This window comes from Vulpes lagopus, chromosome X (assembly GCF_018345385.1).
Source record: "Vulpes lagopus strain Blue_001 chromosome X, ASM1834538v1, whole genome shotgun sequence".
NCBI classification, from domain to species: Eukaryota; Metazoa; Chordata; class Mammalia; order Carnivora; family Canidae; genus Vulpes; species Vulpes lagopus.
This window is the reverse complement of record NC_054848.1, coordinates 43,681,681-43,707,162: the sequence shown is the minus strand read 5'-3', so window position 1 is coordinate 43,707,162 and position 25,482 is coordinate 43,681,681. Positions and strand designations below refer to the sequence as shown.

Below are 25,482 nucleotides of genomic sequence, written 5' to 3'. Positions count from 1 at the left end.
TTAGTCCTTTGGTCTTTTTCCAGTCAGAAATGACTAATGTTGGATATGTGCACTCTTTAGAAACTGTCTTTGCCTTTTTGCATAATTGGGTTATAAATAAATGGCTTCAGGGAACCAACAATGAGTTATTGAGTGAACCTGGCTTTGGGATGGATCAGATTCTGGATAGTTAATCACATCCTCTTAGGCTGAAAGGCTGTATCTAACTTATTCACATTCAGCTGTAAAGTGAAAAAAGATGCTTTGGATCAACTTGAATAGTTTTAATATCAACAATGGGTTGCTGCTGGAGAAATAAAGATTATGTTAATACAAGCGAATTATTTCCATCTCTCTCTACTAATCTTGGGGAATTTAATGCCCATTTTTCTTTTAATTGTGGCATTTCTTACATGCATTCAATGCACAGTTCATTAATGCCAATAAGTTCATATATCCTATTTCCGGCAGTTTTATATTAGGTGATATGAAAAAGACTCTTGGTCTCCCCTGCCATGTAGGCTCACACACTAGATTTGCCTGCTGTGCTGTCTTAATGCTGGGGGGCATCCTATGGGCCTTCTGGTTTGTCTTAGACTGTTTTAATTCTATGCAAGGAAGCTTATATTGTGGTTGTATATAGTGAATTCCATTGCTGGCAACTGCTTCCGGAAGTCAGGAACAAAGTCTTTAACATACTACCATACCCTTTCCTCTACTTCCTTGCACCCAGTCCTTCCTGAACTCTCTACTACATCAGCTTTGCAAGGTTCTTTGCTCACTTGTACCACTGAAATACATAGTTTATTAGACAGCCAAGAAGCCCAGGCAGTCCAGTAGGAAGCAGTGATGATTGATGTAGAAGAAATAGTTGCCTGTGTGGCCCTGACCTGACCAGAAGTTTTGCTTCTCAGAGTCGGTATTAGGAACTCTGAGGACCAGGAGAAAGAGGCATATCTGGGGTAAACAGGCAGAGGAGAAGTAGATGGCTGCAAGATTAAAGGATTGATTCCATTTTTATGACATGTCAAGATAGAAATTAGTTGGTGATTAAAAAAAACAAAACTTTGCACCTTTATCAGTTGGCAGATAAAAAGAATGAAGTGTTTGTCTTCATTTTCATTTCCTACTGAAATCATTCACCTGATGAACACCGTCTCAAAGCAGAGAAGAACAATGGGAGCATTCATAAATTATAACCCTGTTGTGAAGGATTACCCTTTAAAGTGAAATGCTCTGCCTTGATTAAAGCTATGGGTATGTGAAAACAGTGCCTGGTTGTTGGTCTCTGCATTAGAAATATAATCTGTAATCTAGTGGTCTTTATTTTTAAAATTCTTAAGGAATAACACAGGTGCACACGCACATGTACATATATATCACAGTGAAATGTACAAATCTCGATTAAATTTTAGATATGTGTATAGTTCCAAGTAATCAGCACCCAGATCAATATGTAAAACACTTCCAGAACCACTGAAAATAATGCTCATGTGCCTTCACATTCAGTATGCCCACTCTAGAGATAACCAATATTCTGAGTATTATCAACATAGATTAGCTTTGTCTGTTCTTGACCTACATGTAAAATGGAATCACACAGTATGTATTGTTATAGTCTGCTCTCTTTCACTCAGCATAATATTTTCGAGATTCATCCAATTTCTTGCATATATCAATACCTTGTTCTTTTTTAATTGCTGTGTAGTATGCCATCTTGGGTATGTGTGGATTTTATATTTTTATGTTAATTCCAGTAAACATAGTGTTATATTAGTTTCAGGTGTACAATATAGTAATTAAACAGTTCTGTACATAACCCTGGGCTCATCAATACAGATGCATCCTTAATCCCTATCATCTATTTCACCCATCACCTCAACCCTCTCCCCTCTGGTAACATTAGTTTGTTTTCTATAATAAAGAGTTTGTTTCTTAATTGTCTCTCTCTTGCTTCTGTTTTCCCTTTGCTCATTTGTTTTATTCCTTAAATTCCACAAATTAGTGAAATCATATGGTATTTGTCTTTGAATTATTACACTTAGCATTATACACTTTAGCTCCAACCATGTTGTTGCAAGTGGCAAGATTTCATTCTTTTCATGGCTGAGTAATAATCATATATATATACATATATATATATGGAAAAAATATATACATATCACATCTTCTTTATTCATCAGTTGATGGACACAGGGGCTGCTTCCAAATCTTGGCCATTGTAAATAAAATGGCTATAAATGTAGGGATGCATATAACCCTTTGAATTAATGTACTTGTGTTTTTTGGGTAAAGATCCAGTAGTGCAATTGCTGGATCATAAGGTAGTTCCAATTTTAAGGTTTTGAAAAACCTCTATACAGTTTTCCAGCATGGCTGCACCAGGTTGCATTCCCACCAGCAGTGCACTAATATTCCTTTTGCTCCACATCCTTGCCAACACCTCTTGTGTTATGGATTTCAGCTATTATGACAGGTGATAAACTCTAAAGTGATACCTCATTCTAGTTTTGATTTATATTTCCTTCATGAAAAGTGACAATGAAAATCTTTATATGTATCTGTATGTCTTCTTTGGAAAAATGTCTGCTCATCTGCCCATTTTATAATTGGAATATTTATTTTTTGGGTGTTGAGTTTTATAAGTATAACTCTTTTTTGGATATGTCATTTGTAAATATCTGCTCCCATTCTGTAGGTTGCCTTTTAGTTGTGTTGACTGTTTCCCTCGCTGTGCAGAAGCTTTTTTATTTTGATGAAGTCCCGATAGTTTATTTTTGCTTTTGTTTCCCTTGCCTCAGGAGACATATTTAATAAGTTGGGATTGCTGATGTCAAAAGTTACTGCCTCTGTTCTCTTTTAGGATTTTTATGGTTTAAGTCTCATATTAAGGTCTTGAATTTATTTTTGTGGATGGGTTCAGTTTCATTCTTTTGCATGTTGCTGTCCAGTTTTCCCAAGACCATATGTTGAAGAGACTGTATTTTCCCCACCAGATAGTCTTTCTTGCTTTGTTGAAGATTAATTGAGCATATAGTTGTGGGTTCATTTGTGAGTTCTCTGTTCTGTTCAATTGATTTCTGTGTCTGTTTTTGTGCCAGTACCATACTGTTTTGATTAGTATAGCTTTGTAATATAACTTGAAGTCTGGAACTGTAATGCCTCTAGCTTTTCTTTTTAAAGATTGCTTTGGCTATTTGGGGTCTTTTGTGGTTCTGTACAAATTTTAGGATTGTTAGCTGTGTTGTTTTCATATATGTTGAGATCTGTTCCCTCTAACCCTATTTTGTTGAGGGTTTTTATCATGAATAGATGTTGTACTTTGTCAAATGCTTTTCTATGTCTATTGAAATCATCATGTGGGATTCTCATCCTTTATCTTATTGATGTGATGTATCATGTTGATTGATTTGTGAATATTGAACCACTCTTGAAACTCCAAAACAAAACCCACTTGATTGTGATGAGTGATTTTTGTCGTGTGTTGTTGAATTTGGTTTGCTAGTAATTTGTTGAGAATTTTTTACATCTGTGTTCATCAGGGATATATATTAGCCTGTAGTTCTCTTTTTTAGAGATGTCTTTATCTGATTTTGGTGTCAGGGTAATACCTGACCTCATAGAATGAATTTTGAAGTTTTCCTTTCCTTTTCTATTTTTTTTTTTTGGAATAGTTTGAGAAGAATAGGTATTAATTCTTCTATAAGTGGTAGAATTTGCCATCTGGTCCTGGATTTCTGTCCATTGGGAGATTTTTTTTGATTAATTATTCCATTTATTTGCTGGTTATCAGTCTGTTCTAATTCTTCCTGATTCAGTTTTGATACTGATATGTTTCTAGGTATTTATCCATTTCTTCTAGGTTGTCCAATTTGTTGGCATATGTTTTTCATAATATTCTCTTATGACTGACTATTTCTGTGGTGTCAATGGTTATTTCTCCTTTCTAATTTGTGATTTTATTTATTTGAGTCTTTCTCTTTTTTTCTTGATAAGTCTGGATAGGGGTTTATCAATTTTGTCAATTTTTTCAAAGAACCAACTCCTGATTTCATTGATCTGTTCTTTGGGGGTTCTTTCAGTTTCTGTATCCTTTATTGCTGCTGTAATCTTTATTATTTACTACCTTCTGCTGGTTTTAGGTTTTATTTGTTGTCCTTTTTCTAGACCCTTTAGGTGTAAGGATCCTTTTTCTAGATCCTTTAGGTTGTTTGAGATTTTTCTTGCTTCTTGAGATCAGCCTGTATTGCTATAAATTTATGTTTTAGAACTGCTTTTGCTGTATCCCAGAGGCTTTTGGACTGTGTGTTTTCATTTTCATTAGCTTCTGTGCACTTTTTTATTTTTTTCTTTGGTTTCCTGGTTGACCCATTCATTGTTTTGTAGCATGTTATTTAACCTCCATGTATTTGTGGTCTTTCCAGATTTTTTCTTGTGATTGACTGACAGCATTGTGGTCAGAAAAGGTGCATGATTGGACTTTGATCTTGAATTTGTTAAGGCTGGTTTTATGGGGTAATATGTGATCTCTTCTGGAGAATATTGCATTTGTACTTGAAAAGAATGTATATTCTGCTATTTAGGATGGAATGTTCTGAATATATCTGTACAGTCCATCTGTTCCCGTGTGTCATTCAAAGCTATTGTTTCCTCATTGATATTCTGTTTGGATCATTTGTCCATTGATGTAAGTGGGGTGATAGAGTCCCCTAGTAGTATTGCATTATTAATAATGAGGTCCTTTATGTTTGTTACTAACTGTTTTATGTATTTGGGTGCTCCTATGGTGGGTACATAAATATTTACAATTGTTATATCTTCTTGTTGGATTGTCCCCTTTATGATTATGTAGTGTCCCTCATTGTCTATTGTTACAGTCTTTGTTTTAAAGCCAATTTTGTCTGATAAGTATTGGCACTCTGGTTTTCTGTTGACATCCATTTGTATGACAGATGTTTCTCTGTCCTCTGACTTTTAATCTGCAGGTATCTTTTAGGTCTACAAGAATTTTCTTGTAGGCAGCGTATAGATGTCTTTTTTAAATAAATCTATATTGTCATCCTGTGTCTTTATTGGACCATTTAGTCCATAGCATTCATAGTAATTATTGATAGATATGTATTTATTCATTTTATTACCCGTTTTATGGTTGTTTCTGAAGTTTTTCTCTGATATGTTTTTTTCTTTCATGGTTTGCTGATTTTCTTTAGTTATATATTTGGATTTCTTGCTCTTTATTCTTTGCCTATTAGTAGCTTTTGATATATGGTTGCCATTAGTTTTGTATATAACCTTTTCTGAGTATAGTAGTTTATGTTGAGTTGATGGTTATTTAAGTTTGAACCCATTCTTTTCTCCTCTCCTCCCCACCTTTTAGGTATATATTATTATATTTCATATCCTTTTTTGTGAGTTCCTTGACTGATTTTTTTAATAAATTAATTTTTATTGGTGTTCAGTTTACCAACATACAGAATAACACCCAGTGCTCATCCCGCCTTGACTGATTTTTTTAAAGAAATATTAATTTTTACTGCTTTTGTGTTTCCTACCTCTATACTGTCACTTTTGGTGTCTCCTTTCCACCCAAAGAGTCCCCTGTATAATTTCTTGCAGGGCTGGTTTAGTGGTCACAGACTCCTTCAGTTTTTGCTTGTCCTGGAAACTTTTTATCACTCCTTCTATTCTGAATGATAGCCTTGCTGGAGAGAGTATTCCTGGCTACAGATTATTCCCATTCAGCACTTTGACTCTATCATGCCGCTTTCTTCTGGCTTGCCAAGTTTCTGTTGAAAAACCTCTATCTGTATGGGCTTTCCTTTGTATGTGACTGTCTTCTTTTGCCTTGCTGCTTTTAAGATTTTTTTCTTTGTCACTATGTTTTGCCATTTTAATTATGATATGTCTAGGTGTTGGCCTGCTTTTGTTGATTTTGATGGGAGTTCCCTGTGCCTCCTGGATTTGGATATCTGTTTCCTTCCCCAGATTACAGAAGTATTCACCTATTATTTCTTCAAGTAAATTTTCTGCCACCTTTTCTTCTTCTGGGACTCCTATAATATGAATGCTCTTATATCTGATGGAGTCATTGAATTCCCTGAATCTATTCTCATTTTGTGTAATTTTTTTTCCTCACTTTTGTTCAGCTTGATTACTCTCCATTACTCAGTCTTTTAGGCCACTAATTCCTTCTTCTTCTTCTTCTTCTTCTTCTTTCTTCTTCTTCTTCTTCTTCTTCTTCTTCTTCTTCTTCTTCTTCTTCTTCTTCTTCTTCCTTCTTCTTCTTCTTCTTCCTTCTTCTTTCTTCTTCTCCTTCTTCTTCTCCTTCTTCTTCTCCTTCTTCTTCTCCTTCTTCTTCTCCTTCTTCTTCTCCTTCTTCTTCTCCTTCTTCTTCTCCTTTTCTTCTTCTTCTATCTTGCTATTTGTTCCATGAAGTCTGTTTCTTTGTTTTTTGAGCCCTTTATCTCTGCTATGTTATTCCTTATGTCTGTGTTAAGGAGCTTTCTCATATCATCCACTCTTTTCTCAAGTCCAGTGAGTATCCTTATGATCATTGTTTTAAGGTCTCTATCAAGCATGTTACTTATATCTACTTTGCTCAGATCTCTGGCCATGGTCTTGTCCTATTTTTTCATTTGGGATACATTTCTCAACGAATGTCTGTCTCCTCATTTTGTCTGCTTCTCTGTGTCTCTTTCTATGTGTTAAGAACATCAGCCCAGTCTCCTGCCTTGGAAAGTAATGACTTTATGAAGAGGAGGTCCTGTAGTACCATGCAATGCAGTGTCACCTGTTCACCAGAACCTGGCAATTCAGAAGAGTATCCTATGCGTGTTGCTTATACCCTGCTGTTGTGTCTGAGTCACTTTTCCTTTCAGTGCAATCTTCTGTACTGACTGCCTGTTATGGGCTTTGCTTGCTCTCTGTGGTGTTAGTGGGACCCAGACAGGGCAGCTCTGGGTGGGGAGGGGGCATGCCCTCCAGGGAACTTCGGAGCGGGGCAGCCTTGTTAGTAAAATTTGTGCTGGGAACTAGTCCTATGTCAGATCCCCTGTAGCACTGCAGTGCCTGGGGGGGGGGGGGGCTACGGTGGGTGTGTGGTATATGATAGTGGCTGGGAACATGTGGCTGGGTATGGTGCAGGGGCTGGGCAGGACATGCAGCAGCCACTATGCTACCAGCAGCTCAGTGGGGCATGCACACAGCTTTAAAATAATTTGTCCTAAGCCTGGGCTATAAGTATTGGTGCAGCTCTCCCTCCCACAGGTGGTTCTGTGTTTATGCTGGGGAGTGGGCGAGGAAAATCATGCCTGCCAACTCCTGCATTTTCAAAGAAGTCCCACAACATACTCTGAAATCAATATGAACAGATCCCGTTTGCTCCCAGCATTTTGTAAGCTGCAGTTTTTCTGTTGCATTTCCACATAGGCTGCTGTCTCTTTGAGTTGACAACCCAGCTATCACTAGCCCTCTGGGCTAGCTCAGTGCTGAGTCAGCTGACTATGAAAGCTCTGGGCTGCAAGTTCCACTGGTTTTACAAACTCACAGAATTCAGCCCCTCAGATTTTTAAAGTCAAATGTTATGGGGATTAGTCTTTCCCATGAGAGCTCCCTGGTACAAGTGCCCATTTCTTTCCTTCTCCTTGCACACAGCTCCCTCCCTCCTATAGGCAACCTCCTTCCACCTTTCTGACCTTTCTTATCTTTCAGATGCTGCTGCTTCTCTATATTGCATTGTTGAGTTTGTTCTGCCAGTCTTCAGGTCACTTTCCTGTTTATTGACTTGGATGTGAATGATATCTACTTGTAACGTGGGACTGGATGAGGCCAGGGTCCTCTTACTCTGCCAACTTCCCAAGCTCTTGGAATGTGTTTGTATTGATGAACATTGGAGTTATTCTTACTTTTTGTCTATTATGAATAAAGTGTGTCCTATCACATCTTTTTGTGGACACCTGCACTTCTTTTTCTTGGGTTTACCTAAGTGTGGAATTAATTTCTGGGTTCAACAATGAGTGTACAGATTTCTACAGTGACTGTAAAATTTTATACTCCCACCAGCAATGTAGAGTTCAATGTTGTATATTCCTCTCGATACATAGCATTTTAAGTCTTCTTAAGTATTCTAGTGGAGGGATCCCTGGGTGGCGCAGTGGTTTGGCGCTTGCCTATGGCCCGGGGCGCGATCCTGGAGACCCGGGATCGAATCCCACATCAGGCTCCCGGTGCATGGAGCCTGCTTCTCCCTCTGCCTGTGTCTCTGCCTCTCTCTCTCTCTCTGTGACTATCATAAATAAATAAAAATTAAAAAAAAATTTTAAAAAAAAGTATTCTAGTGGATGTGTACTGATATTTTACTGTGATTTCAAATTGCATTTCTCTGATGAAAAATGATAGTGAGCACCTTTTCATATGTCTCTTGGCCATTTGGCTATCTTTAGTGAAGTGCCTGGTCAAGTCATTTGCCAATTGTTAATTTGTTGTGTTTTTCTTTTCATATTTTGATATAAGGCCTTTGTCAGATAGATGTATCATGAATATTTTTTCCTAGTCTGTGGCTTGTCTTTTCACTTTTTAGTGACATTTTTGATGAATATATATATATATACATACATGTATATATATACACTATATACATATGTATATAGTGTATATATATATATATTTTTTTTTATTTTGATGAACTCCCAGTATAGCACTTTTTCTTTTATGGTTATTGCTTTTTGCATCCTGTCAAAGAAATCTTTGCCCCTGCCCAAGGTCACAAAGATCGTCTCTTATGCTTTCCTCTAAAAGTATTTTGCTTTTAGCCCTCTCATTTAAGTCTATGATTTAGAGAAATTTTTTTAAGGAGTTTATTTATTTATTCATGAGAGACACAGAGAGAGAGGCAGAGACATAGGCAGAGGGAGAAGCAGGCTTCACGCAGGAAGCCCGACATGGGACTCGATCCCGGAACTCCAGGATCACGCCCTGGGCAGAAGGCAGGCACTAAACCACTGAGCCACCCAGGGATCTCTGGAGAAATTTTTTAGTAAACATTTACACCAGCAAAAATGTCTTGAGTTTGTGTCCTGAATACATATAATTTTATTTATGAATGATATAATTTACTACCACCAAAATTAAATATTAATGATGCTTGACTTTTAAATGATTTTTGATAAATGTAAATATAAACAGAAGTTCAAATATCTCCCCTTCTAGTAGATTATCTTGTGCGTAGCCTGTGCTATATATACACCCTACTCTGGAGATCATTGTTCTAAACCACCAAAGGCTGACATTTTTAATGAGCACTGATAATATTAATGTCAGCAAAAGACTTCAGTGTAAATAAATGGCTAGAGTTTCCAGAGTGTGAACAGGACCCCAATGAGCATATCTGCTGACAATGGAAGAAACCCTGAGCCCCCTCTTCCATAGTGATGTTTGTTCCCCCTTACTTGATTTATGGAGACAGCAGAACAATCTGACTTGGTGGGAGTCATTGATGAAAACTCAATTTTGGTTGCTGATGGAGGATACAGTGCTCTTGACTCTCTATTCCTTTCCTGATCGCCAGATTTCTAGAACCCAGCTTGGCTCTGAACTGAGTTTTTGACAAAGATCCTTAGAATTCTACTTGGGCTAATCCCTGGGGAAATATAATGATTTGTTGCTTAGAGGACCTTTGTGGTGAGGATAAGAGGGTGATTAAGCAGCTGAGGAGGAGGGCACTGTCTATAGGGATAGGTCATGCTGTGGGTCATAGCAGAGTTCCACTGGCCCAAGATCATGGGCCTAATCCACAGGACTTTACACTCTGGGGCAGCCCTATGTAGGATTTGGGCATCTTTTTCTCAGCTGGTGGAGGAAAAGAGTATCTCCTCACTTGGTGTCCACCTCCTCAAGCTATCTGCATCCAGGAATCACCACAGAGCCAGGGCCACTTACATATTTTTTTTTAATTTTTTTATTCATTCATGAGAGATACACACAGAGAGGCAGAGACATAGCAGAGGGAGAATCAGGCTCCCTGTGAGGAGCCTGATGTGGAACTCGATTCCAGGACCCCAGGATCATGACCTGAGCCCAAGGCAGATGCTCAACCACTGATCCACCCAGGTACCTCCACTTACATCTTTTTAATTGGTGGTGGTTTTTGACTTCTTGTTTAAGGGACAGGTTTTCTGTTTAGCTTTGGGTAAGGTAGGGAAGATGAAGAATGGCAGGGTTTCTTGCTTTTCTAATCTAGACTACTGAAATCTGAAACGGATTTTGAAGAGAGAGTTGCTAAGACAGAAAAGTTAGGGCAGCTGGTATGTCTGCAGCCTGGCATCAGAGTTGAAAGTTATGGCAAAGAGACTACAAAAGTTTCTAAGCCTCTGCCTTCCCTGCCCAGGGCACTCTGATTAATCTCTCCTAGCAGGAGATGGTAAGGGATACCAATATGGTAGAGAGAGCAGATCTGAAATAGACAGCCCCCAACCTGTGGTCTGTTCAAGATTTCAAGCTAAGTTTTGGGATAAGTACAGACTTTATCCTACAATGTGATGATCCAACTTCCTAATAGCTAAACTTCTTAAATCCAGCTTTTCTCCCTCTCTGCATTTTCTCTGTTGATTCCCCAGAAAAAAACAAATTGCTGAATTGGTGTCTAGAGTGTTACTAAAACGTTGAAAATCTTTCGAAGGGTGCTAAGACATTTGGAGCATGGTTCTTTTTTTTTTTTTTTTTAAGCAATACAGCTACTATTCTAAGTGGACCTTTTCTATCTATTTGCAGAAAAAAATCAATTTAAACAATTAACTATGCTGTTTGCCTTCTTAGACTATAGACAAGCTGGTTGAGATAGGAGTGTGGGCTGGTAATTTGGCCAGAGGCTCTTAGAGCTGGCCAGGAATGTTTCAGTCAATGCCTGTTTTTTTTTTTTTTTTTCCAATAATTTTCTTGTAGCAAGCTGAGGCATTCACCATCATGCCATTGATTTTTAATGCTGCTCTTACACTATTATAATAAGCTTTCAATACCTGCTGGTTATTGTTGCAAATGATGTTTCTCTTGCACTACTTTTTTTCAAGATGAACCTTATTACTTTTCTTTCCTTTGTTCTCTCATCTCTCCCAAGTTTATTCAAAAGCTCCAAGCAAGGATCTGCTAGTATCTGATTAATAAAATCCAGTGTTAAGTCCATTTTTTGTTGCCTTTACTCTCAAGTAAAGAGTCACTTTGTTGACAGCTATCAGAGTACCTCATGCTTCATTGGAGATCCATCAAAAATTTCCAAATTGCTAGCTCATTAGCACAAAATGAGGCTTCAGGAATTTCCTTCTCAGGATCCTAACTGTGCTTTTTAAAAAAGTGTTCCAGCCTTGATGGACCATTCCATAACAATAGATAAAGACCATAGGGAAATGAGAGATGGACATTAATTAGTTTTGAAGGAGTGAAACATGGTCGAAGACAAAGTACAATGGAATGAAAAGCTGGATTATCTGTGTCAGCATGGTTTTGTTAACTGTTCACAGGTCACTGAATGTAGGAGCTCCAAGACCCTCAGAAATCATCAAGCCAGAACCCCACGTTTTACCAGTAAAGATCAAAGAAGCCACAAGAGGGGAAAGGGACTTGTCCAAGGTCAATCAGCTCTTCCCAATTTTCCAGACACCATCTAGCTTTTGGTTATATGACCTTTATGCAATCCATTTTAAATTACTTGGACAACTCACTGCTTAGCCCAGCAATCACTTGGATAATCCAAAATGACATATAAATTAAGCATCATATGTGTGTTTATACTGACATTCCAGTGCGTTTGGGTACAATCTGAGAATTTACAACACTTGAAATAAGAAAGCCACCCCAAAAGTCTGATTCAGGAAGAGCTGGGAAGTTGATCAGCCTTACTGAATGGGCAGCATCAAATGATGCTACACAGCCCCTCAAGCAGTGCATGTTATTCTCAACAAGTTTGTTGATTCACACCTTTCCTGGGCCTCAGCCAGTCTTGTATGTGGGACAGTGGAAAAGGAAAAAACACATTTTATAAAATAATACATACATTTTCTTCTTTCCCTCCAGCCCTCCCTCCCTCTCTCCTTCCCCTCCTTTCTTCCTTCTTTTCCTTTTCATCCCTTCTCCTTGATAGAAAAGTGAGCACAGCTGCTTTATCTTCTATATAAGCAAATGTGTAGTTGAGCCACTGACCTGGAGAACTGGCAAAACAATAAATGGAAGACATGCTGGAAATCTAGAGGTGGAGTGGAGGAAAGACCATTGAGCGATAACTTTTTAAAAGCATCAAGAAGGGATCCCTGGGTGGCGCAGCGGTTTGGCGCCTGCCTTTGGCCCGGGGCGCGATCCTGGAGACCCGGGATCGAATCCCACGTCGGGCTCCCGGTGCATGGAGCCTGCTTCTCCCTCTGCCTGTGTCTCTGCCTCTCTCTCTATCTCTCTGTGACTATCATAAATAAATAAAAATTAAAAATATATTTATTAAAAAAAAATAAAAGCATCAAGAAATCAGGAGTAGTGGGATGCCTGGGTCGCTCAGTGGTTGAGCATCTGCGTTTGGCTCATGGTGTGATCCTGAGGTTCTGGGATTGAGACCCAAATCAGGCTCCCCTCAGGGAGCCTGCTTCTCCCTCTGCCTATGTCTCTGTGCCTCTCCCTCCCTCTCTCTCTCTCCCTCTGTGTGTGTGTGTCTCATGAATAAATAAAATCTTAAAAAAAAGAAGTCAGGAGAGGTAAGAAGGAATAAGTTGCATAGCTCAGTAAATGCCCTGGATCTAGGAAAAGGCTAGTTTGGAGTATAGTCCTAGGGACTTTCAATCAAAGGGAGTTTCATTTCCTGATCTGGACCCATCTTGACTCTGGGACTGTGCCAGGTGCCCATAATTTATTGATCTGTTGTTTACAAGTTCTTGCACTTGTGTTAAAATGGTATTATTACACATCTGTCCTGAGGAGGAAGCTGCTAGTAACTGAGAAAGGGCAGGAAACAGAAAAGAGGCATGTGGAGCACCCGTGTGGTTCAGTTGGTTAAGCATCAGACTCTTGGTTTCAGCTCAGGTCCAAGATGTCAGGGTTGTGGGATTGAGCCTTGCATCAGGCTCTGTGCTCAGCGGGGAGTCTGCTTGAGGTTCTCCCTCTCCCTAAGCCCCTCTCCCCCTTAATAAAAATAAAACCTTTTTTAAAAGGGGCATGCATAGTTGGCCTGAGGCTGTAGTCCAAGAAAGAGTCCCTGCAAGGACTCAGTGGCAGCCCAAGTGGCAGTAGGGAATGCAAAACGCTTAAGCTTTTGCTGCAGCAATAATTAAGCATTTTTGTTTGAAATGTTCCCTCTTTCATTTTCTGGCCTAGAATAAACAAATCTAGTTGATGTAATGAAGTGCTTAATTAACTCGAGGTGGTACTTAATACCAACACATATTGAAGGGAGACTCACTAATAGTAATATGGATAATTGAGTTTTATGAATAAAAAATAGGTAGAATGAATTAAGACCAATGTACATCAACAGGAAAAATCTGTTAGCATTCATTAGTTAGGCCCCTGTTTGTGGCTCTTTGTTAGCCTAAGGGAGCCCTTTTAAATGGCTGATCCCAGTTGAAAGTCCTGCCTGATGCCCAGAGCCCTCTGTGGATGCCAAAGGAATGAGTCATTCCAGTAGACCATCTGAAATTCCAGTACACCACTTTGCTGCTGCTGCTGCTGCTGCTTCTTCTTCTTCTTCTTCTTTTCTTTCTTTTTTCTTTCTTTCTTTCTTTCTTTCTTTCTTTTCTTTCTTTCTTTCTTTTGGCAGCAGGCAGCAGTGACTGTGAAGTAATAATGATAATGACAATGGAAATAAGAATGTGATCCTAATTCATTTGCTGAGAGTTGTTCCCCATTTACCAATATTGGCTTGTTTTATCTTGAGTGGTGGGCCCAAGTACTGGAACAAAGGTATATATATTCAATGTCACTTGGCTAACCTATGATTTGTCAGACAAAGGTTAATTAAAAAAAAAACTGTTGGGTTAGCAGCAGTAAATTTAATAATAGTCTGTGATTTAACTTAGAATTTCAATTTATTTGATGGGGTTTTTAAAATCCTGAATTAACATTTTTCTCTGCACTCGAGGTCTCAACTGCCAAATTGCACATGAGCTGGCCAATCTAAAGCTCAGCAATATTCTAACTTCCGTGGTGGGGGATAGATTGGAGGGATTGTATAAAGGACTGAGAGAAGAATAGAAATATAAAAATACCTATGGCAAAGACTAGCTTTTGGTTGCTCCACTTAGAATCTGCTTTTCTGGGGCACCTTGGTGGCTCAGAGGTTGAACATCTGCCTTTGGCTCAGGTCGTCATCCCAGGGTCCTGGGATCGAGTCCTGCATCAGGCTCCCTGAGGGGACCCTGCTTCTTCCTCTGCCTATGTCTCTGCCTCTCTGTGTCTCTCATGAATAAATAAATAAAACCTTAAAAAAAGAATCTGCCTTTCCCTAAAGATGGTATAGTTTAATCATCCTCACCTTACTTGCCCCTAGGGAAAAAACAAACATCTCTTCCTGATTCCATCCGTGGGGTGGACCTTTTTTTTTTTATCGTTAGATCATATGTCCATCTCTGTGGACATATGAACTTCAGACAGTAATCTAACCTTGAGGCTGGAAGCTATGTGTGCTTTGTTCATTTCTTTAGCATTTAGTATGCTATCCTGTGCATACTAGAAATTCACCAAAAATTTGAGGAATGATTACTCCTACTGCCATGGATGGAATTGATGTCCTAATATGTAGAACTCACCTTTGTGGTGGAAGGAATGTTATATATAAAAGTAGCCATAATCCCCCCCACCATGGGGGGACAATTTTGCTTTGTTTTGCTTTTGCCCACTCCAGCTGCTATTATTTCTGCCTCTGCTTTCTTTTTTTAAATAAATTTATTTTTTATTGGTGTTCAATTTGTCAACATACAGAGTAACACCCAGTGCTCATCCCATCAAGTGCCCTTTCAGTGCCCGCCACCCAGTCACCACCCCCCCCGCCCACCTCCCTTTCCACCACCCCTAGTTCGTTTCCCAGAGTTAATGCCTCTGATTTCTATGCCCTCCAGCCTGACTACCTTCTTTCCAAAATTGCCCTGGTCAATGGAAATTCTGTGGGCTGTGATGATGAAACAGTAAACACCCGTGTTTCTAGATTTTGGTGAATGCCCACTATGTTCTGTACCCTAGAAGCACTGTACTAGGCACTTGTTGAAAAGACATAGATAAATGATCAGCTACTTTGTACATACTTGGTATCTTTTGAATTTGCAATTCCACCCATAGGCTATTGAGCTGGAAGCTGAAGGTCTTTGGAGTCCACTCCCTTGCTATAATCTTTAGAGCTCACATTTACTGAGGACTTAAATGCTCTCAGACATTCCATATGCTGATAACCCTGTGAGGTAGGTACTCTTGTTATTTGTACTTCCCCTATCAGGTAATTGAGACACAAAGATGTTAGGTAGTTTGCTCAGAGTCCTTCAGCTGGAAGTCCTAGAACCAAGATTCAAACTCAAATTTATCAGACTTCAAAGGCTGCCCAAAGATAGGAAAGGACTTGTCAAAGGTCATTTTGCTGGAGCCTAGCTCTTCTGGCTCTAATTTCTGTTCATGTTTTGCTATGCCATGATGCTACTTCAGGTCACACTATCCTGTTCTTTCTAAACATCATTCTCATTTAGAAGTGCTTATCTCCCCAGATGGATGTGGATTCCTCCAGAGTGAAGATATCATTATTTCTGTATTGCCTCCTTCCCCAAAGGTTTGCCCAAGCTTTGCCTTCAGTAAAGAATAGCTTGCAGTCAGCTTCTAAGCAATCTCCCAGGGCTTCCTGGAGCCATCTCCCAGTACTACTTGTGGCTCAGAGGTTGGGAGGAACCAGAAAGTAGAATTTTAGGTAAGGAGTCATTTCACCACTTGTTTTCTGTTCTGTTCTCTGCAACACAGATTGAAGATGGGGGCAAGGCAGCCTTGTCCCAGAAGATGAGGACTGGTGATGAGCTGGTGAATATCAATGGCACTCCATTGTATGGCTCCCGCCAAGAGGCCCTCATCCTCATCAAAGGCTCCTTTCGGATCCTCAAGCTGATTGTCAGGAGGTAAGGTACAGGGAGATTTGCTATAAGGAATGGGGGCCACTGAAACTGCTTGGTTGTCTCTGTCAACACCATCAAAGAAAGAGGTGTTTCACATGAACAGAATTTTACAGACAACCAAAGCAGAATGACCTAGGTGACAAGGTCTTTGGTTCAAATCCTGACACTATTACATATTACCTGTGTCACCCTGGTTACATTTATTTTATGTCTGCAAGACTCAGGCTTCTTATTTGCTCCTGAGAAAACTAAATGACTCCATATATATCCAGGGCCTACCTAACCTGGTGTTTTTGTCTCCTTCATAACAGGCTGCCACTGTTCAACCACATAGATTTATTTTTTTCAAGTTTTTATTTAAATCAACCACATAGATTTAAAGAGACCCTACTACCAGCCATGGTAGGCATCCTGGAAGCTGTGGCAAATTCTAAGATAGAAACCCTTCCCTTGGGGAGTATACAGTCTAATGGAGAAAAGACACACCTGTGACAAATTAGCAATAAAATTTTTTTTTTTGAAAAAAGCAATAAGGGAGATTTCACAGGGTGAAAGGTGATTGTCAAATGGATTGTTCAGACAGAAATTGCTACTAGAATTCAAGAGAAAGAGAGAGTTACTACAGAAGACGTTGGTAGGGTAAGAATTCATAGACAAAGTGGAATTTGAGCTAAAGGGTGGGTAGAATTGGCCAAATAAGGCATCCCGAGAAGAAAGGCATTCCAGATAAGTGGAGTGGCAGAAGCAGAAGGAAGCTAAGGACATATCTGGGCATAGTTATTCTGTTGCCATTACATGTCTGCTTATTGGTGAGCTTTCCATATGGCTTCTTTCATCTTGCTGCTGTATCTTTGCTCTGTGCCATTGGAGCTCATACTTCTCCCTTCTATTAGTTTCCTTTATCCTATGCACATGCCTGAGCTTCTCAATCTTAATTATTTTTACTAGAAAAATTATTTTTAAAGCATCCTCACATAATCATACATCCCCTTCTGGCTAATGCCCCATCTTTTTCCTGTGTTCAAACTTGGTCTCTCAAAAGGAGAGTCACTACTCACTGTCTTCATCTACAATTTAGCTTTCCCCCTATTGCAGTCTGAATTGGACCTTCATAAGCCCATTGAAACTGTGTCAAAAGCTACATATTACTTCCTAAATGTCAAAGTCAATGGATTATTCTCAGTCTTCACCATGTGTGACTAGTATATGGCACTTGACATTGTTGCTCTGGATTATGTTCTCTTTGAAACTCTCCTTTCTTGCTTGCAAGATACCCCATTGTCTTGTTATTTTCCTACCTCTCTGTTCATTTTTTAAAACCAGGTTCTACTACCTGCTCTGCCTCTGATCATCACTTAAATGTTGGTATTTTCCCTAGTTCCACTCTTTATAACTTGTTAACATACCATGGAGAATCTCATTCAGTTCCAGAGCTTCAGTTATCATTTACATGTATCTATTCCTATATCTCTTGAGCCCCAGACCCATATAGTCAATTTCCTACCGGACATTTAGACTTTAGATGTCTCAGAAGCATTTCAAGCACAATATGCTTAAAACCTAACATGTCCTCTTTTCTTCCAAGTGCCTCATCTCAGTGCCTGTGACCACCGTACGCTCAGTTTACCAAACCAGAAACACAGAAGCCATCTTTAATTCTTCTGCTGTTCTCATGCTTTACATCCAAGTGATTTAGCCTGAGACAATGCATAAGGGGAAAGGGTTTTAAGTTAGTAAGGGTCAGGTTACATAGGGTCTCATTGAGTTATTGGATTACCTGCTGATACCTAAGATTAAGCCATCCTTGCTCATGTATCTGGACAGGAAGTGACATGTTAAGTAATGCCTTATACAGTAAGATACATTGTAGATACATTGCCACTGACTCAATCTTGAATGGGTCATGATTTAGGTTTTATTTATTTTTAAAAAAGATTTTATTTATCTATTCATGAGAAACACAGAAAGACGGGCAGAAACATAGGCAGAAGGAGAAGCAGGGACTCCATCCCAGGACCCTGGGATCACAACCTGAGCCAAGGGCTCAACCAGTGAGCCACTCAAGCATCCCATGATTTAGATTTTAAATAAGCGTTATTGGAGAGGAAGCTTAGTAGTTTTTGATTTAGAGTCAGATAGACCCATGTATGGCACTGCCTAGTTCTGTCACATTAAAGTAGTTCCATATAATGGCATTGTTGTGTTGATTCAGTGAAGCAAGGTATATAAAATGCCTTTCACTTACTGGATTCTTCAGGAATTTTATTCCCATTCTTTTCCCTGGGGTATAAAAGAAGCATAATTGGAGTAACCAAATATTACTAAATACTGAGAACATCAGAACTATAGTGTGCTTTGCAGCCTAACCTTCAATAGCACATGATTTGCAGAGAAACCATTAGGGGTAACAAAGATCTGAATGTGAAATAAAGGTCCCTGTGAGATACTGGTTACACAGAGATACTAGCACTTGGAGGGAGTGTAGACCCCATCCCTGGTGGCTTCTGAGCCAGTCATAAGAATGAGAGTATCTGGTTGTCATCTACTCATCCCTTGATGAGCATCACATTCTCTTGGTTCCTACTATAGTAACATCTGCCACTACCAGTCAGTTAGGGGTAGCTGTAAATGTGGCCTTAGAGATAGTAGAGCCTTTCAGCTTTCATGGTGTGGCAGGTCCTATGGCTCCCTGAACCTACAGTCTACCCTTCCAGGATGCCCCCATAGTACCTATTGGAGGAGGCTCTCAATGACATAATTTATTAGGTGATGCTGCCCTCTTGTGGAAAATTTAACCTTCACGTATGGATTACCCCAGGAATGGTATCAAACATTTATTCCTTCTTTCATAGTCCAAATGATTCCTGAAATTTATGAAGGAGCTCTTACCACATAAATTAAATATGATCCTCGAAATTTAATATGTAGCCTAGTGTTTTACACTAATGTAGGCTTTGGTTTGAGTAAGCAATCAATTGGCAAAGATTCAACACTGAGCTTTAGGTCTGGACTCAAGTCCTTTGGGATGAGTATAATGAGAAAGAATTTTAGAAAATGGCCTATTCTGAATAGCCATGCCAGCTCTTTCTCCTATATTGCCTTTTAGATAATGGTCAATTAAATCAGAAACCAGGGTGTTAACCCTCAATTCTTCTCACTTGCCCCAGCCCCCTTCAATCTAAGTAATTCCAAGTCTTCATGATTCTACTTGCTATAAACCTCTCTGCAGCCTTTGTCTTCATCCAATCACTCATGATTTCTTAACCTGAACTATTGTAAGAGTCTTTTCACTGGCTTCTCATCTCTTGGTCTCACCTCCTTCTTATCAATCCATTCTCTAAATAAGACATCTGATCATGTCACTTATCTATTTGGAAACAAAACAGGAACAATAACCACATAATCATTTTGGTCCCATGAGATTTAGTTTATATTGATAGAAAATATATAAACTATTTTTGGGTTTTTATTTTTAAAAAAATTTTTTAAAATTATTATTTACTTATGATAGTCACAGAGAGAGAGAGAGAGAGGCAGAGACACAGGCAGAGGGAGAAGCAGGCTCCATGCACCGGGAGCCCAATGTGGGATTCGATCCTGGGTCTCCAGGATCGCGCCCTGGGCCAAAGGCAGGCGCCAAACCGCTGCGCCACCCAGGGATCCCTATTTTTGGGTTTTTAAAAAATATTTTATTTGAGGGAGAGAGTGAGTGAGAGAGAGAGAGAGAAGGGGCAGGGGGAGGGGCAGAGGAAGAGGGAGAAGCAGACTCCCCACTGTGTAGGGAGCCTGACATGGAGCTTATTCCTAGAATTCTGGGATCATGACCTGAACTGAATGCAGAAACCCAACCGACTGAGCCATCAGGCACCCTGAAGATACAAACAATTTAAGGATATTGTATTCATGTAATATTTTTATACCCAAAAACTTTAAGAAAAACCTATTTGTAATACAGGAGGAAAAATTATAGAAATGTCTATATGGAAGACTCATACAATTTAACTATGAAAGATAAAGTAAACCAAAAAATAAGTTTTTAGAATATTTGAAAAACACAATTCATCAGATTTAATTAATATCAAAAATTATATTTGACTGACAGTGAATACACACTCCTTTCAAATAGAGAACACTTTGTAAATGATCATATGGTATACCACAAAGAAAATCTTTGCATACTTTTATAAGCAGAAATGATCCTGGACCTGTTGTCAGAAGATAATTTAAAACTTCTAACAAATTTAGAAACAAATCCAAACAAAAGTAAGTCTTCCACTGCTTTAATATTTCAGAACACATTTATATGCAAGTATTAGTCAAAAGAAACACTAGTAGGCTAATAAAAAGTAACAAAACTGAGATCACGACTTGTCAAAATGTTGAGAGCAATATTCAGAAGTAAATTCATAATCTTAAATATTTCATTATTAAAAATGAAGAATGAAATTATATGATTAAGAATCCAATATAATATGAAACCAAGGGGTGTGTTGTTTTTATGGGGAGATGAATTAAGTAGATAAGCCTCTAGCAAATTTAATTAAGAAAAAAAGATAAATTATAAATAAAATTTAAATGATAAATGGAATAGAAGAACAAATACAATGAACTTTTCTTAAGTTATAGGAAACTACTATAGTTGTACTTTAATATATTTGAAAATCTCAGCAAATTTTAAATATGAATAAAATGTTAAACACCAAACACTAGTAAGAAGTTCAAATCAAAATGGACCTGTAACTGTAGAAACATTGAAAATAATTATCAAAGAGAAACTTCCAAAAATACTTTAGGATGGAATGAGAACTGGGTGTTATTCTGTATGTTGGCAAATTGAACACCAATAAAAAAATAAATTTATTATTTAAAAAAGAAAACAAAAATACTTTAGGGCCAGATTTTTTTAAAAGAATTTATTTATTTATGAGAGACACAGAGAAAGGAAAGACATAGACAGAAGGGGAAGCAGGCTCCCTGCCTGATGTGGGACTCGATCCCAGAACCTTGAGATCATGCCCTGAGCCAAAGGCAGACGCTCAACCACTTAGCCACCCAGGTGTCCCAGGACCAGATATGTTTTTATTGGTGAGTTCTTTCAAATTTGTAGGAATACCCACATTGTTACAGAATTGAAAATCTTAGAGTTATTCACACTGATTTTGAAACTAGCATCATTCTGATACCAGTATCCAACAGACTATTCCAAAGAGAATATTCTCTTCAGTTTGTGAACTTATTTTTTTTATATTTGTTTTTATTGAAGTTCAGTTTGCCAACATATAGTATAACACCCAGGGCTCATCACATCAAGTGCCCTCCTCAGTGCCTGTCACCAGTTACACCAACGCCCTGCCACCTCCCCTTCTGCAACCCTTTGTTCCTTTCCCAGAGTTAGGAGTCTCTCATGGTTTGTCTCCCTCTTAATTTTTCCCACTCGGTTCCCCTCCTTTCCATTATAATCTCTTTCACTATTTCTTGTATGAGTATGAGTGAAACCATATGATGATTGTCCTTCTCCTACTGACTTACTTCACTCAGCATAATACCCTCCAGTTCCAACCACATCGAAGCAAATGGTGGGTATTCATCCTTTCTGATGGCTGAGTAATATTCCATTGTGTGTGTGTGTATGTATATATATATATATATAACATCTTCTTTATCCATTCATCTTTTGATGGACACTGAGACTCCTTTCACAGTTTGTCTATCGTGGACATTGCTGCTATGAACATTGGGGGTGCAGGTATCCTGGTGTTTCACAACATCAGTATCTTTGGAGTAAATCCCCAGTAGTGCAATTGTGGGGTCGTAGGGTAGCTCTATTTCTAACTCTTTGAGGAACCTCCACACTGTTTTCCAGAGTGGCTGTACCAGTTTGCATTCCCACCAACAGTGCAAGAGGGTTCCCCCTTCTCCACATTCTCTCCAACATTTGTTTCCCATCTTGTTAATTTTCACCATTCTCAATGATGTGAGGTGGTAGCTCGTGGTTTTGATTTGTATTTCCCTAATGACAAGTGATGTGGAGCACTGTCCCATGTGCTTGTTGGCCATGTGTATGTCTTCTTTGGTGAAATTTCTATTCATGTCTACAGCCCATTTCATGATTGGATTGTTTGTTTCTTGGGTGTTGAGATTAATAAATTCTTTGTAGATCTTGGATATTAGCCCTTTATCTGATATGTCACTTGGAAATATCTTCTTCCATTCTGTAGGCTGCCTTTTAGTTTTGTTGACTGTTTCTTTTACTGTGCAGAAGCTTTTTATCCTGATTAAGTCTCAGTAGTTCATTTTCACTTTTGTTTCCTTTGCCTTCATAGATGTATCTTGCAAGAAGTTGCTGTGGCCAAGTTCAAATAAAGTGTCGCCTGTGTTCTCCTCTAGGATTTTGATGGATTCTTGCCTCACATTGAGATCTTTCAACCACTTTGAGTTTATCTTTGTGTATGGTGTCAGAGAATGGTGTAGTTTCATTCTTCTGCACATGGCTATCCAAATTTCCCAAAAGCATTTATTGTAGAGACTGTCCTTTTTCCAGTGGATAGTCTTTCCTGCTTTGTCAAATATTAGTTGACGATAGAGTTGAGGGCCCATTTCTGGGTTCTCTATTCTGTTCCATTGATATATGTGTTTTTGTGCCAATACCACACTGTCTTGATGATCACAGCTTTGTAGCATAACTTGAAATCCAGCATTGTGATGGCCCCATCTCTGGTTTTCTTTTTCAATATTCTCTGGGCTATTCGGGATCTTTTCTGATTCCACACAAATCTTAAGATTATTTGTTCCAAGTCTGTGAAGAAAGTCCGTGATATTTTGATAGGAATTGCATTGAATGTGTAAATTGCTTGATGTAGCATAGACATTTTCACAATATTAATTCTTCCAATCCATGACCATGGAATGTTTTCCGTCTCTTGGTGTCTTCCTCAATTTCTTTCAGAAGTGTTCTGTGGTTTTTAGGGTATAGATCCTTTACCTCTTTGGTTAGATTTGTTCCTAGGTATCCTATGCTTTTGGGTGCAATTGTAATTGGTATTGATTCCTTAATTTCACTTTTTCAGCCTCATTGTTAGTGTTTAGAAATGCCACTGGTTTCTGAGCATTGATTTTGTATCCTGCCACACTGCCGAATTGCTGTATGAGTTCTAGCAATCTTGGGGTGGAGTCTTTTTGGTTTTCTATGTACAGTATCATGTCATCTGTGAAGAGGGAGGGTTTAACTTCTTCTTTGACCATTTGAATGCAACATCCCTGTTGTGTTCCTGATTTTAGGGGAAAGGCTTTCAGTTTTTCCCCACTGAAAATGATATTCACTGTGAGTTTTTCCTAAATGGCTTTTATGGTATTGAGGAATATTCCCTCTATCCCTACACTCTGAAGAGTTATAATCAGGAATGGATGCTGTATTTTGTCAAATGCTTTATTTGCATCTTTGCATTTGAGAGGATCAAACGGTTCTTGTTTTTTTCTTTTGTTGTTGTAATCTGTCATGTTGATTGTTTTATGAGTGTTGAACCAACCTTGCATCCCAGGGACAAATCCCAATTGGTCATGGTGAATAATCTTCTTTATGTACTGTTGGATCCTATCTTGTTGAAAATTTTTGCATCTGTGTTCATCAGGGATATTGGTCTATATTTCTCCTTTTTGGTGGGGTCTTTGGTTTTGGAATCAAAGTAATGCTGGCCTCATAAAACAGGTTTTGAAATATTTCATCTGTTTCTATGTTTCAGAGCACCTTTAGTAGAATAGGTATTGTTTCTTCTTTAAACATTTGATAAGATTTCCCTGGGAATCCATCTGGCCCTAGAAATTTCTGTCTTGGGTGGTTTTTGATGACTGCTTCAATTTCCTTGCTGGTTATTGTCCTGTTCAGGTTTTCTTTTTTTTTTTTTTTATTATTTATTTATGATAGTCATACAGAGAGAGAGAGAGAGAGGCAGAGACACAGGCAGAGGGAGAAGCAGGCTCCATGCACCGGGAGCCTGACGTGGGATTCGATCCCGGGTCTCCAGGATCGCGCCCTGGGCCAAAGGCAGGCGCCAAACCGCTGCACCACCCAGGGATCCCTGTTCAGGTTTTCTATTTCTTCCTGTTCCAGTTCTGGTAATTTGTGGTTTTCCGTAAATGCACCTATTTCTTCTATGTTCCTAATTTGTTTGCATATAGCTGCTCATAATTCCTTTTTTAAGATCTTTGTATTTCCTTGGTATTGGTTGTGATCTCTCATCTTTCATTCGTGATTTTGTTAATTTGAGTCTTTTTTCTTGTTAATAAGACTGGCTAATGGTTTATCTATCTTATTAATTCTTTCAAAGAACCAACTCCTGGTTTTGTTGATCTCTTCTACAGTTCTTCTGGTCTCTATTACACTGAGTTCTGCTTGAATCTTTATTATCTCTCATCTTCTGCTTAGTGTAGGTTTTACTTGCTGTTCTTTCTCCAATTCCTTTAGGTGCGAGGTTAGCTTGTATATTTGAGGTTTTTTTCCAATTTTTTGAGAGATGCTTGTATTGCGATGTATTTCCCTCTTAGAACCGCTTTTGCTGTATCCCAAAGATTTTGAATGGCTGTATCTTCATTTTCGTTAGTTTCCATGAATCTTTTTAATTCCTCTCTAATTTCCTCATTGACCCTTTGATCTTTTAGCAGGATGCTCTTTAGCCTCCACATGTTTGAATTTCTTCCAAATTTCTTCTTGTTATTGAATTAAAGTTTCAAAGCATTATGGTCTGAAAATATGCAGGGTCCGATCCCAATCTTTCAGTATCGGTTAAGACCTGATTTGTGACCCAGTATGTGGTCTATTCTGGAGAAAGTTCCATGTGTACTTGAGAAGAATCTGTATTCAGTTGTGTTCAGATGGAAAGTTCTATATATATCTGTGAAATATATTTGGTCCAATGTGTCATTTAAGGCCCTTGTTTCTATGGAGATGTTGTGTTTAGAAGATCTGTCATTTACAGAAAGCGCTGTGTTGAAGTCTCCTACTATTAGTGTATTATTATCTAAGTATGTCTTTACTTTGGTTATTAATTGATTGATATCCTTGGCAGCTCCCACATTAGGGGCATTAATAGTCATGATTGTTAGGTCCTTTTATTAGATAAATCTTTTAAATATGATATAGTGTCCCTCTTCATCTCTTACTACAGTCTTTAGGATAAACTTCAGTTTATCTGATATGAGTATTGCTACCCCAGCTTTCTTTTAAGGACCATTTGAATGGTAAATGGTTCTACAGCCTTTCATTTTCAGGCTGGAGGTGTCCTTAGGTCTAAAATGAGTCTCTTGTGCACAACATATAGATGGATCTTGCTTCTTTATCCAGTCCGATACCCCACATCTTTTGATGGATCATTTACCCATTCATGTTCAAAGCAAT

At 38.6% G+C, this 25,482-nt stretch overlaps 1 protein-coding gene across 3 annotated transcripts in view; it reads left to right on the top strand.

Moving 5' to 3' along the window:
- SHROOM4 (shroom family member 4) overlaps positions 1–25,482 on the top strand; it is a 248,898-nt gene that overhangs the window by 84,069 nt on the left and 139,347 nt on the right. For 2 of the 3 annotated variants that reach the window (XM_041740701.1, XM_041740702.1), the window contains exon 2: positions 15,943–16,094. In XM_041740701.1, coding sequence (XP_041596635.1) covers positions 15,943–16,094 — 152 coding nt within the window. Of the gene's footprint in view, positions 1–15,279; positions 15,399–15,942; positions 16,095–25,482 lie in introns of all 3 variants that reach the window. The other variant, XM_041740703.1, reaches the window with a different exon arrangement.